This window comes from Miniopterus schreibersii, assembly GCF_964146895.1.
Source record: "Miniopterus schreibersii genome assembly, chromosome: 1".
Lineage (NCBI taxonomy): Eukaryota > Metazoa > Chordata > Mammalia > Chiroptera > Miniopteridae > Miniopterus > Miniopterus schreibersii.
In genome coordinates this window covers 198,220,816-198,234,045 of record NC_138101.1, presented here as the reverse complement: position 1 = coordinate 198,234,045, position 13,230 = coordinate 198,220,816, and the positions used below count along the sequence as shown (strand labels likewise).

Below are 13,230 nucleotides of genomic sequence, written 5' to 3'. Positions count from 1 at the left end.
TCCCTCAGGTTGTTCTCCAATGTCACCTTCCCAGGGAGCCCTTCCCCGGCCTCTCTCCACAGTAGCCCTCTCCCTCCTCCCTGACTCACTAACCTCCATCCTTACCACCCCATCACCACTGCACATGCGCGGATTGTTTATTTTGTCCGTTGTCCGTATGACCCCTCCCCACCTCCGAGTGTAAGTGCTGCCACCCCTGCTTCTGGGCCAGGGCTCCCGGGACCTTCCACGCAGCAGGCTTCGCTCAGAGGACTCAGTCTGTGACGGGAAGACCCACGCGCACGGCTGTCTCCCGCACCCCAGGGGCTCGGCGTCTCCCGGGGCCCTGGATCACTGTGCTCTCCTGTGTCCGGCACCTTCCCTGCTGCCCTCTGATCTGGAAGGTTCCTCCCTTGTCACTTCCTACTCATTCCTCAAGACCTGGCTTGGGGTCACCTACTCCAGGAAGCCTTCCCTGCCCACCCCTCATAATCCTCACAGCACACACTCGTTGGGTTCTCATTATCCATCTGCTCGTTTGTCTCCCTGTCCAGCTGCGACAGGCTGTTCTCTGTGCTCCAGGACCCAGCTGCGGCCTGACCAGCAGCAGGTCCTCAGAGCGTGACTGGCGGCCACGTAGATGATTGCCGGCATGGTCTCCTCACCAGGAAGGTCTATAGAGACATGCTCTAGACGGGTCATTCCACAGACAGGGAAACTGAGGCCCAGAAGATGGAAGGCGTGGGAACTAATTCCTGCCCAGCATCTTCTCTGAACCAGGCACTTATGTCTGAGCAGAGTGGCTCCTCCCCTGGGCACCCCTGGCTTCTGTGGGACCCTCGGTGGCCGTTCCCTGGGGGGCAGAGGTCATGGCCCTGAACCGAGGCCACAGACATGGCTTTCTGGGATGCTCAGTTTAGAGTGAGTCCTTCTGGAGACTTGAAATCCAGGTTTCATCACCAAAAAGGGTTTCTAAATCCTAAAACTTCTCTTTCCACATCATGATTTCTCTTGATGTGCCTTGGAGGGCACAGAGATGGGGAAGTGGGTGTGGAGGAGCCGGGAGGGTGGGAGAAAAGCAGGGGGCATGGGCAAGGAGGGTGCCGGGCTCTCTCTTGGGCAAAGCCACCTGGAGGAGGGTACCTGAGACCCTTGGCTATTTCCTTGGGTCCCCAGACAGACCCCTCGGGGGAAGGGGAGGCAGCCACAGCTTCTCTGAGTAATCCTGTTTTGGTGCCTGTAGGGGGCTCAAGTGTGGCCCCAGGGGTATCAGGCCCTAATCCCTGAGCCCTTTGACTGTTACCATAGATAGAAAAAGGGTCTTTGCAGATGTGATTGAGTTAAGGGTCTCACGTTGGGGAGATTCTGCTGGATTGTCTGGGGCCCCTAAATGCCACCACAAGGACACTCATAGGGGAGAAGCAGATATTTTTTTTAAATCCTCACCGGAGGATATTTTTTCCATTACTTTTCAAAGAGAGTGGGAGGGAGGGGGAGAGAGAGAGAAACGTCAATGTGAGAGACACATCAATTGGTTGCCTCCCACACGAGCCCCGACCAGGGCCGGGGATCGAGTCTGCAACCGAGGAACGTGCCTTTGGCGGGAATAGAACCCGGGACCCGTCAGTCTGCAGACTGACGCTCTAACCACTGAGCCAAACTGGCCAGGGCAGGAGAGAAGCAGATATGACGCCAGAAGCAGAGAGGGCGACGTGGCTACGAGACAGGAACATCTGGAGCCACAGGCCCGGGAGAGGCGGAGACTGATCCCCCCGGGGAGAGCCTGACCCTGCTGGCCCCCTGACCTCGGCCCAGGGATGCTGATTCCCGACTCCCGGCCTGCAGAGCTGTGAGAGCAGCTGCCTGTTGCTTTAGGCCCTGGAGTTTGCGGTGGCTGTTCCAGCAGCCCAGGGGCCCAATCCAGCGCCTGCCCGACTGTGCGGGAGCGGAGGGGGCCGGGAGGAGGTGAGGAGCCAGGGGCCCCCGGGACTGACGCGTCGGAGCTCCCCGGGGGTCGGGCTCTGCGGAGGGTCCTATCGTCTGATTCCGCCCCGCTCGGCAGCCATCCCACAGGTGTCATGGGCCTCAGTTTGCACTCTAGGCCACAACAAAGGCCCAGAGGGATTAGATGACTGCGAAGATGGCCAGCACCGGGTGGCAGAGCCCGAATGCCAAGGCCAGTCCGAGTCCCAGTCACTCATCCCGCTTCTCACCTGCTGCCCGAGGGCTGGGGACACGGCGCGGGCTGAGGAGGAGCTGCAGCATCTCCACCCAGCCGGCGCCTGGAGTCCCCTTCGGATAGGACCTGCCCTCCCAGGATTACAGACTCAGCGCAACACCCAGGGCCCCGGGTGGCCTCTCCTGTCCCCCGCTGGGCTCCAGGGCAGGACCGAGGTGGGCCCCGCGGAGGTGGCCGGGTGAGCTGACGGGTCCCGCGCGGCTCTGGCTCAGGCTGCGGCTACACAATCGGCCTGACCATCGGCACCTCCACCGGCCGCAGGCTCCCACCCAGCCTCGGGGGAGGATGCTCCTGGCCTATGTCCAGGGCTCTCCAGTGACAGACACAAGCTTGCGAGTCCAGGAAGGACAATGGCAGCCCCTCGGGAGCAGCCCAGGGGAGGATGCCAAATAACTCGAGATAAGAAAATGCAAAGGTGCCTCTTTATCGGGAACCTGACTGACAGGCTGGGGCTTGTCTTCTCTGAGCGCGTGGCCCGGACACCCACCGTCCATGCCTCACCGGGGCTGTGTCGATGTGGCCGGGCCACCTGGCCTGCCCACCCAAGCAGAGCTTCGAAGCTGGGAAGGAGTTGGCCAGGGCCGGGCCAGTGTCAGTTGGCACCGCTCTGGTGATGGTGTCCCTTTCTAAGTGGGTTTGGAACTTGCAGAAACTTCCAGATTTCCGGCTTTCTCCGAGTCCCTCCCTCCTGCCACCAGCCTTCAGAGGCACTGTAAGCCCAGCCTGCGACGTCAAGCAGCAAAGCTGTTTGCTGGATGGCCACCCCGTGTCAGGGCCCCAGAATATGTCTTGGTCCCCATTTTTTACAGATGGGGACACTGAGGCTTAAGTTCCCAGAGCTAAGAGGTCATGGCCAATAAGCACAAGATGCTCGACACCATGAGCCAAGAGGGAAATAAATGCAAGTGGAAACCACAGTGAGATACACACCCACTAGGACACATGGAATCAGGAAGATAGTTGCAAGTGTTGGCGGGAACGGGGAGGAGCCGGGACCTTCACACGCTGACTGTGGGAGTGCAAACCGGCGCGGCCACCGCGGAAAACCGTCCCCGGGGCCCTCAGGAGGTGAAACATGGAGCCGCCACATGACAGAGCAACTCCCCTTCAGGCGCACACCCAAGAGAGGTGAGAACATCCGCTCACACAGCAACCCGCGCCAGGGAAGGGGCGCCCGCATTTATTTAGTGCCTACTGTATACACCCCAGTTTACTGCTCTAGTCACTTCAGTCTATTAACCCTACAGACAAGGAAACTGAAGTGGGAGGTGAAGGCGAGTCCCCCAGCTCTTCCCTCAGGCCACAGGGACACCAGGCGCACAGTAGGTGCTTAGTAAGCACCCGCCGAGTCAGCACATCCCCTGGGCCCAGCAGCTCGTGCCTTCAGTGAGAAGTGGCAGGAAGGGTGTTCTCTGCAGCCGAACCAGCGTTTGACATGCTTTTCCACCAGAAATAAACAGTAGAAGATGTGTTTAAACTTGGTAGAGTTCTCTAAACAGTTTGGCTTAGAGGTGGAGCTGCAGGCGGGTCGGACCCCCCGCGCGGAGGGCGGGGGGGGGGGGGGGCATCGATGTGAGAGAGACACATTGATTGGTTGCCTCCTGCACACGCCCCAATCGGGACTGGCGATGGAACCTACAACCCGGGTATGTGCTCTTGATCGAAATCGAACCCAAGACCCTTCGGCGCCCAGGCCGACACTCTACCCGCTGAGCCACGCCAGCCAGGGCTCCTTCCCCATTTTTTAGTGTCAACTGTGTCGATTAAACAGGCTCACGAACTACCCATCCCAACCCCTTCTTCTGCACCTTAGCAAATAATCCATCAACGAAGCTTTCTGGCAGTTAACAACTTTTGCTTCCCTTGGTGACACTTCTTCCTGCTGGTGTTGTAACCAAATTTCTCAGGAATGTATTTCTGTGCTTTTAAATGCAAATTCGAGCCCGTGGGGGGCACGTTTTGAAAAATCCTGCCCCTCGCCTTGTGATTCGAGTGTCGGAAGGACTCCTTGAGGCACATGCATCTCAGATGCCTGCCCCACAGCTCGTGGGAGACGCTCGGAGCATCCCCTAATTAAGACGGCTGCTTAAGAAAGGAAGGCAAGTGGGAAACAAGGCCGGTGGGGTCAGGTCTGACTGCTTGTTCACCGAGGGAGGGCTGTGCTCCGCCTCTGGCCATTAGGTGTGGCCAGGTGACTTGCTTGGGCCAATGAAATGCGGGTGGCGACCGTAGGGGTCACTGCCCGGTGGGAACATTTACTTGCCCCTGTGGCATCTCCTCCTGCCTCCTCTGCCTCGGGGTCACGCAGAGGCATTGGCCGAGCCCCCGCGTAGAGGAGCCGCCTGAGCGCTGTCGGGACTACAGGCCAGTCCTCTGTTCTTTAAGCCACCGAGGTCAGTTTTCCCACAGCCCACCCAGCTCGTCCTGAGCGATCCAGGCAATAAAACACAAAGGGGCTGTTCCAATAAACACAAAAGGACGCCATCAGCAGGTACAGACCGCAACGGGGATCTCTGACCCGTCTCGGGATATGTTTTTATTTAGACAGTATCATTTCAAGAAAAAACAGGTAAGTGGTGGCAAACGCTAACAGCTTTGTTTCCTTTTTAAAAACACAATACATAAAAACGTAAAACCTATCTCGCTATGTTAGGAAAACTCAAGATACTTTAAAAGAGCAGGAGCGGGTGACTGTGGTTTGCCTGTTGACTTCCCAACAGCTTCTAACCTGTATTCCTGGTCAGAGGTGTAAAAGCTCCGGTCCCTTTGCCCCCCGCGCTGAAGCAATCCAAGTACCTCCCTGGCTCCAGAGTCTGCACTGGCTCCCTATTGCCCAAGAGAGGTAACCTGAACCCAGTTACCTGTCTAGAAAGGGGGGCAGCCTTCAGCAACAAGAGGGGAGCCACCTGGAAAGATGCTGAGGCCCAGAGACCAAGCCCCCTGCTGGGAGAAGACTTGCTTCCCCAGAGTGCGGCCTAAATAAGGAAAGTGTTTTGCTTTTATCTCCTCAGAGTCTTCACCACAGGCCCATCCCTGAGGTTGGTCAGTAACCAGAAAGGGGAAGAAACCCACACAGCACAAGGACGGAGGCAGAGGCTGCTCTGCTCCCTGGCAAGGCCCCCCTCCCCGTGAAGCCTGGGGGTGGGCAGGAAGCTTTGGCTCTCTCTGAGCCCTGAGGTGCCAGGAGAAAGTGAGCGAGATATGGGTGGCCCACGCCGGTGTCAGGCCCCCCGTCCTTGGCAAACCTTGCATTCAGGCAGGGGGAGATGCCTAGAGAGCCAAGTGTGGGGGCCTTTTGGGGGACTCTAGAGAACTGTCAGCCCTCCCCCACCCAGGAGCTCAGAGCACTAGCAAGGGCAGCCACTTCCCACTGAGTGGGGGGGCTGGTGGGAGGTGACAAAGGGGGAGAGGGGAGACAGAGAGTTACTCTGCTGGCTGAGCACGTGCTCAGGTTAGGGGTGTCCATCCTTTCACCACACCCTCCCAGGCAGCGCCAGTGTCCACCGACCTGAGGCTCAGGGAGGTTAAGTGACTCGCCCAAGGCCACAGAGCCAGGGAGCGGTGGAACAGAGACTCCAACCCTGGGCTCTGATGGACCTGCTGAGAATATAGCAGCCTGGTCTTTGGTGCTTGGAATTTTAATTGCTTTGCTGGAAACTTTCCCAAACATGGGGGAACTGACAGCCCAGAGTCTGGAATTCTCTTCCTGCCCACAGGGGAGCAGGTGGGTCCCAAGGTCAAAGGCAGGAAAAGACCATCAGCAGACCCAGGATGTACGGAGCCAGCACCTTCTGGGGCCCTCCATCCAAGCAGTGCCCACCCTCAGACAGTGTCCCCAGGCCCAGTGAGGGACTGACAGGGCCCCATCCTACAGATGAGGACCCAGAGCCTTGATGGGGGTGCCCCAGCCCTGCTCCACCTCACTGAGGGGTGGAGCCAGGCCCAGAACCTGGGCGACCGCAGGGCAGCACCTTTGCTAGGCACGGCGTGTGGGCTGCCAGCTGTGGTGCAGCCGAGTTCCTGCTATAAATACGATGCTGACTCCCGGTAACCTTAGCCTGCAGGCTCCTGGCCCAGGCACCGGGCCACACATCCCGGAGCCGACTGCCGACCCCCGGGCTCCTGTTCTGTGGGATGTTCCTGACACCCCAAGAAGGTACCGCATTTCTGTCACAGCCCCCACATTATTGGAGGCGATGTTGAGCTACCGTTTCGGGAATGAGGCGGTCTGAGGGCCACATAGGCCTACGAGGCCACCAGCCCCCCTCAGGCGAGCAGGGTGGGACCCTCTGGAAGGGGCTCAAACCTGGGTTCTGTGCATACAGGGTCTGAGGAGCTGGGCTCGAATCCCAGCTCTACCACTCACCGGCTGGGCGAGCTTGGGCCACACGCTTGTTGCCCCTCTGAGCGTCAGTTTCCTTAGCTACACAGTGGGGTTCATGCCACTTCCCCTCCAGGGATTGAACAGACAGTGTGTCCAAAATGGCAGGACACAGGTCACAGGACACAGCAGGTAATTCGGTCCCTGCTTTTGCTCGGTGGGCCACGGCTCACTGTTGGCTGAGTACTAACACCTACGACTGCTCACAATAAGCCCGGCATTATTTTAAGAGCATCACATGCCTCAGGTCATTTCATTGGCACTGGAACCTGAGGAGCTAATGTCCTATTATTGTCCCCATTAACAGATGAGGAAACTGAGGCACAGTGCCCTTGAGTAATCTGCCCAAGGTCACATAGGTAGCAGGTGGAGAGCTGAGACTGTTGCAGCTGTTGACACAGGTCCAGGGGTTGGTTCCTGAAAATAGGTACAAGTATTTCACAGCAGCCTCCTGGGCCCCATCACCTCTGAGGGGGAGGAATCCTAGAAAGACTTGGACTCAGAGAGCTCACTCCGGGGACCCCCCCGCTAAACAAACACCCCTGCACCCAGGGCCATCCTCACTTCTACCAACCAGGTCCTATTGCAAGCCCAGCACATCTGAGGCCAGCGACCATCACATGGCCCAGGGCGACAAACCCAGCCAGGTGGGCAGAGCCAGGAGGGTGCCTGCAGGCCCCATCCCAGGTGACCCTCTTCTAACCGGTAAAGGGACAGTGAAGGCTGTCTCCTCCAAGCCGCCTGGGACACACACACACACACACACACACACACACACACACACACAGGCTCGGGGCCCATTCCATGGCCTCGGCAGGCTAAATATTGTCCAGGCCTTCCTGAAATACCCATGCCCATGGGGTGGCTTTACAAGCTGCTAAAAGCAGGGCCGTGTCCCTGGTGGAGGGAAAGAGCTATTCCGGGTTCGTGTCAGGTGTGGACAGAGCCAGCCAGAAAGGGCCTGTCTGCCGCCCCCCCCTCCCCATGCTGGCTCCTCAGCCTTCACAGCCACGGCGGACAATTCCTGGCAGCCAGCGCACTGGCGCCTGGCAGAAGAGGGCGAGGTCAGGCCAGGTTTGTGGGTGTCCGCCCCCCCAACCCCCCCCCACACACACACTGTCCCTGACTCTGCCAGGTCCAGGCACTGGGACTTTCCATTAGACACCGTTCAGGGTGGGGCTGCACCACCAACACCCACAACCCAGCTCAGGACCCCCTGGGACAGCTGGACGTGCCCACGATTCTCCCCAGCGGTGACTGACAGATAAGGAATCCACGCCATGCAGCGGCGTAGGCAGGGGGCCCGGCTGGGGGGCCGGACCAGGACACAGGCCCCTGCACCCCTGGACTCCTGCCCAGACCCCCACCGGATGCTTCCACGAAGGTGCACAGAGTGCTCCCTGCACACCCCACCCCGCAAACGCTCTCACACGCGGTTACGATCGCTCTCTACCACCGCCTGTGGTTGGGCACTGTTACCACCGTCTCCCTTCCCCGGGGACGCTGAGGTGCAGAGCAGCCGAGCCACCTGCCCAAGGTCACCAAGTCGGAAGTGAAAGATTTGGGATTTGAACCTGGCCGTCCTGGGACTAAACTGTCACCTGCCCTGTCCCACCTGAGGCCGTTTCAGGGGCTTGTCCACATCACAGAAGGAGCCAGGGGCTGGCCAGGGACCTGGGCAGCCCGTCCCCACCACCACCCGTCACCAGGGGCGGGATGGAGGGCACAGGGGCAGACCCCAGCGCCTGACCATCCTCTGCCTGCCTGTGTCCCCGGCCATCTCCAGCCTAGAGGATCTGGGGGTCTGAGGAGGACCCATCTTGTGCTGGCCGACCAGGGACTCAGAACTTCCCACAGGTCTCAGACCTTCAGGGGATCTGGTGGAAATGGTGGGGTCCCCCTTCCGATAAAGGTTCACACACACTCATTTGCCTGCCGTCCCAGGGGCCCGTGGCACCCTGAGCCCACCAGGCGTCCGGCCAAAGCCCAGGCGGCCGGTGCATGAGGCTCAGCTCCGGACGCCCGCTGACAGCGAGTTCACAGCACACACAGCTTCCTGCCCGCGCCCCGCCGGGAAGCGGGGCTGGGGGCAGAGCTCAGGGGTGAAAGTCAGCTCCCCCTCCAGGAGCACAGCCCTCCAGACATCAGGCTGGGAGGAAGGGGGTCCAGCCCACAGCGCCTGCAGCCTGGGTGGGGGGGCAGTGCTCCGTGCGACCCGTGGCCTTGACTCTGCAACCGGACCTGTCCTGGGTAAATATAGCGCTGCCACTCACCGGCCGAGGGGCCCTCGCCGTCCGACATGGTGCAGGAGGGGCGCGGGCAGCCAGCCACCGGCTGCGGGACGCTCGGAGCCCTCCCGGCTGTCACCCACCTGGTGGGGCTTGGGGCTGCCGGCCCCGCTGGAGTCCAGTCCCCAGGCAGCGTCCCGCCCCGCCACCCCCCCATGCTGGGCTGGGCAGATAGGAACGCACTCCAGTGCCAGGAGCCCGCGCGATTGGTGGATAAATCTGGGCACTGCCCTCCCTGCCCAGGCCTCTCTGGGAAGCCTCCGAATGGTGTCTGAGAAACTGCTGCACCCCTGGGTGCTTGGTCAGTCCCCCAAACCTTAGCCCCAGCCCTGGGGACCCCAGAATGCCTGCATCCTCTCTCCCTGGGATGGTTCCACCAGGCCAGCGAGGGTCGTGGATGGGCATTGGAGAGAAAGAACAAGGGATACCACCCACTGGGTATGTGCCCGTTCTGGGTTATGCTCTCCGCAGCAGCCATGTCCATTGTCTCCATGTCACAGATGGGGTGAAGCAGCCCACCCAAGGCCACCCGGCCAGTGACGGGTATGACTGGAGGAGGGGGCAGAGGCTGGTGCTGAAGGGCCCCTGGGCCTCAGGAAAGCGAGGGGGTGGAATGGCACTCCAAGACATCTGGCAGCAATGCCAGCAGCATTGGGAGACCTGCTCAGAGATCTGGGGACAGAAGGCAGGAGACAGGGAGTGCAGAGTCACAGCGGCCATCAGAACCAACAGCATGAGGTGCTTCCAGGCCTCCTGGCCTTTGTCTGTGCTGTTCCCTGCGTGTCAGGAATTCCCTCTCCTCCTCCCCCAACTCTTTCTCTGGGAAGCCTTGTGTGACTGCCCCTGAAGGCCGGTCAGGGTCCCCTGTGCTCCGCTCACTCTTACCTCACTATGGTCAATGCATGGTCCTGGCTGTGTCCTCCTCTTGGTTGGCTCTTGCTGTTCTGTATGGTAGTGAGCTCACTGTTACTGGAGGTATGTAAGCAGGACTGGCAGCCACTGAGTGAGGACACAGTGGAGGGAGTTCAAGCATCAAGTGGGGTTAGATTAAATGGCTTTGGGGTCCCTCTCGGACCACTGTCTTGTCCTGGTGTCCCTAAGCCTTCCCCTGTTCTGGCCCTGAAAGTCCCGCATGCATCCTGGGAACCCTCGGTGCAAGGCCTGAAGGCCTGGTGGTCATCCTGGGTCCCTCTTAACTGATATTTTAAGTGAGAAAATAAAAGACAAAGCCAGACTGGATCAGTCTCTGGAACCCTAGAACCCCACCAGCTCCCCCCCCCAGTGCCCCCTCCTGCTCCTCACCGCCTGGCCTGCTCCCAGGAGCCCTCTCGGGGGTGAGTGAGGGGAAACCCCTGCTGCCCTGTGCCTTGGGCAGGAGCAGGGGAAGAAACAAGAAGGAGCTTGGGCCGCCTCACCGGCAAAATGGGAGGAGTCTCACCTGCGGGTTTCAGGTTTATGGGATTAGCAGAGATGCCGCTGCAGGTGGGACCAGGAAGGCGCACCCGGAGCCACCAGCCCAGCTCCCCACCCTCTCCCCGCAGCTGCAGTAGGTTCAGGCAGGGGTGGGTCAGACCTGCCTTGCTGGTGGCCTATGGGCAGGTGGCCGGCCCTCTCTCTGCCTGTTTCCACACTTGTAGAGCATTTGTGAGAACCTCCCGTGTACCCAGCCCAGGCCAGGCTCCGGGCAGGAGGAACTCACAGTCCTGCTACCAGGCATGCCCGGTCCCACAGGGGCCTGTGGCCAGTCTTGGGTGTCACCTCCTGCAGCACCTGTTCTGGATTCCCTGGCCAAGGGGCTGCAAGACCAGGGCCAGAAGAGCGTGGTGTCAGGCGGGCCTGGGTCCACCGCCATCTCCACCAGCCCTCCTCGGTGCCTGGGACAAGCCTGGTCCCAGCCTGTTTCTCTCCTGGAAACAGGAGGGGTGGCACCTTCGGGGGCTGTGGTGGGGATGAGCACCAGGGCCCAGATGCCTTGGAGGGCATTCCACCACCCAGCCTGCAGCCGTCCATCTGTCTGCCCTGCGTCCCACCCAAACAGGCGCAGTGTCCACCCGGCTGGAGCGGCTTCCTGTGCACAGGCGCTTCCCCTTCCTGTCTCTGCCCCCAAGTCCCTTCCTGTTTTCTTTATCGTGGGAACACGTGTTGGATGAAAAACAACCCGGTTCCTTTATTCCTGAGGTCACTGAAGTAGCTATGGGCCCACTGCATGTGTGTGCAAACATGTGTGTGCCAGTGAGCACTGTGTCGATGCATGTGGGTGTCCACATTGTGCATGGGGCTGGGTACATGTGTATGCACATGAAAATGTGTATGTATGTGCACGTGTGAGTGTGGGTCTGAGTTTGTGTTAGTGAGCAGTGCATGTGTATTACAATGTGTGAGTGTGCACATGTGTGCTTGGGTGTAAGGGAGCGTGTGGGGCCATCCCATGTGCACGTGTACATGCATGTGCAGGGGAACATGTATGGGGTGTGTACTCCCATGTGAGCATGTGTGTAGGAGCAGGTGTGTGCGTGTGTCCATGTGGTGGGTACAATGCACAGGTGCCCTCTGGCTCCTGCCAACTCATCCTGCAGCTTTAACTCACCAGCCAGCAGTCGGTGTCCCTGCTATGGGCACTGAGACCTGGCTGTCTGATGCCATCTTCACAACTCTGTGGGCATGACAAGGGCAGCCCCACAGGGCTCAGTCTTGTGTGGTCAGTGGAGGAAAGGTAGGGCAGTGGCTGGGCGAGGGGTGTCGCTCAGGTAGACATCTGGAGGGGAGTTGGGAGCCCAGGCAGGACCAAGGTCAGGTGCAGACAGAGGTGCAAGGGGCTGGGGCTCCGGCAATGGACAGCGGCAGGGGATGCGGTGAGAGTTGCAGCTGCTCACCGGGCCTCGGCAGGTGGCAGGAGATGGGGCATGGGAGGGCGGGAGGCGGGGCCTGGGAGGGCGGGAGGCGGGGCCTGGAGGGCGGGAGGCGGGGTCTGGGAGGGCGGGAGGCGGGGCCTGGGAGGGCGGGAGGCGGGGCCTGGAGGGCGGGAGGCGGGGCCTGGAGGGCGGGAGGCGGGGCCTGGGAGGGCGGGAGGCGGGGCCTGGAGGGCGGGAGGCGGGGCCTGGAGGGCGGGAGGCGGGGCCTGGAGGGCAGGAGGCGGGGCCTGGAGGGCGGGAGGCGGGGCCTGGAGGGCGGGAGGCGGGGCCTGGAGGGCAGGAGGCGGGGCCTGGAGGGCGGGAGGCGGGGCCTGGAGGGCGGGAGGCGGGGCATGGGACGAGCAGAGTGCATAATTTGCTAAACATCAGGGGCCAGCCCCTCCCTGAGTGACAGTGGTCTGGGGGAAGTATCGTCCCACTTCGCAGGGGAGGACGACCATGGCCCTGCAGGGACCGCTTACCTGGGTACCTACCAGGTACTAAGCACCCCACCTCACCCTGCCTGAGTCCCCACACTGCTCAGCCAGCCAGCACCAGTCTGGGCGGGAAGGGTCCTGGGAGGGACCGGGGAGGGCCAGGGCAGGCTGATCAAAGGTGGAAGGGCGTCTGAGTGTGTGGGGTCAGGGAGGAGGCCCCACTTCCTGCCCACGGGCAGCTGCTCACCCCACATTTACACGGACTCCAGATGGGTCTCAGGGGCCCACATCCTCACACTCCAGGAACACCCAGTGCAACTGGACGGGCTCTCAGGACTCTCTCCTGGCTGGGGACCCCTCTCCCTGGGCCTTGGGAACTCCCTGTAAATAAAGCAGGATGGTCTCAAACAGGGAGCCTCACCTGGGGCCTCGTGGCCAGGACTTGAAGAAGGACCGTGATGTCCACATTGGATGGACACACCTCCTGGGTGTGTGGCCTTGGGCAGGCCACCTAACCTGGCTGGACGTCGGAGTGAGGGCGGAATGCGTGATGCTCCGCAGGGGACGGGCACCCGTGGGCCTTGTGATACTTCCGGGGTCGGTCCCCTGCCTGAGGTTAGACTGACACCCCCTTACAGCTCGGGTCAGAGCAGACACCCCAGATCCACTCAACCTGAGACAGTGGACGTGGACCCCGAGACCACTACACGCAGCCTCATACCTGAGACAGGAGACCACAGAAACGGAGATACAGAGGACATGAGTACACACACACACACACACACACACAGGCTCACACGTGTCAGCTCACATACACACAAGCACAAGCTCACAACCGCGCACACATGGGCTCCCCCCCCACACGCTCCACGCAGCTCTGGGAGCTGGTTTCCCACACCCAGGGCCCCATCCTGCCTGGGCACCTAAGCTGACGGCCACCTGGGTGGCCTTGGGGGACCTCCAGTCTTCAGACTCCCAGCCAGCAGAGAGGCTCGAGAGGCTGTCCAGCTGCACT

General features: G+C 60.8%; 1 protein-coding gene across 3 annotated transcripts in view; it reads right to left on the bottom strand.

Annotated features, from left to right (window-relative positions):
* EML1 (EMAP like 1) overlaps window positions 1-9,038 on the bottom strand; it is a 125,519-nt gene extending 116,481 nt beyond the window's left edge. The window contains exon 1 of one of the 3 annotated variants that reach the window (XM_081155196.1): window positions 8,873-9,038. In XM_081155196.1, coding sequence (XP_081011322.1) covers window positions 8,873-8,900 — 28 coding nt within the window. In that variant the 5' untranslated portion in view covers window positions 8,901-9,038. The remainder of the gene's footprint in view (window positions 1-8,872) is intronic. The other 2 variants (XM_081155198.1, XM_081155200.1) reach the window with 2 other exon arrangements.
* Between the last annotated feature and the right edge of the window lie 4,192 nt (window positions 9,039-13,230).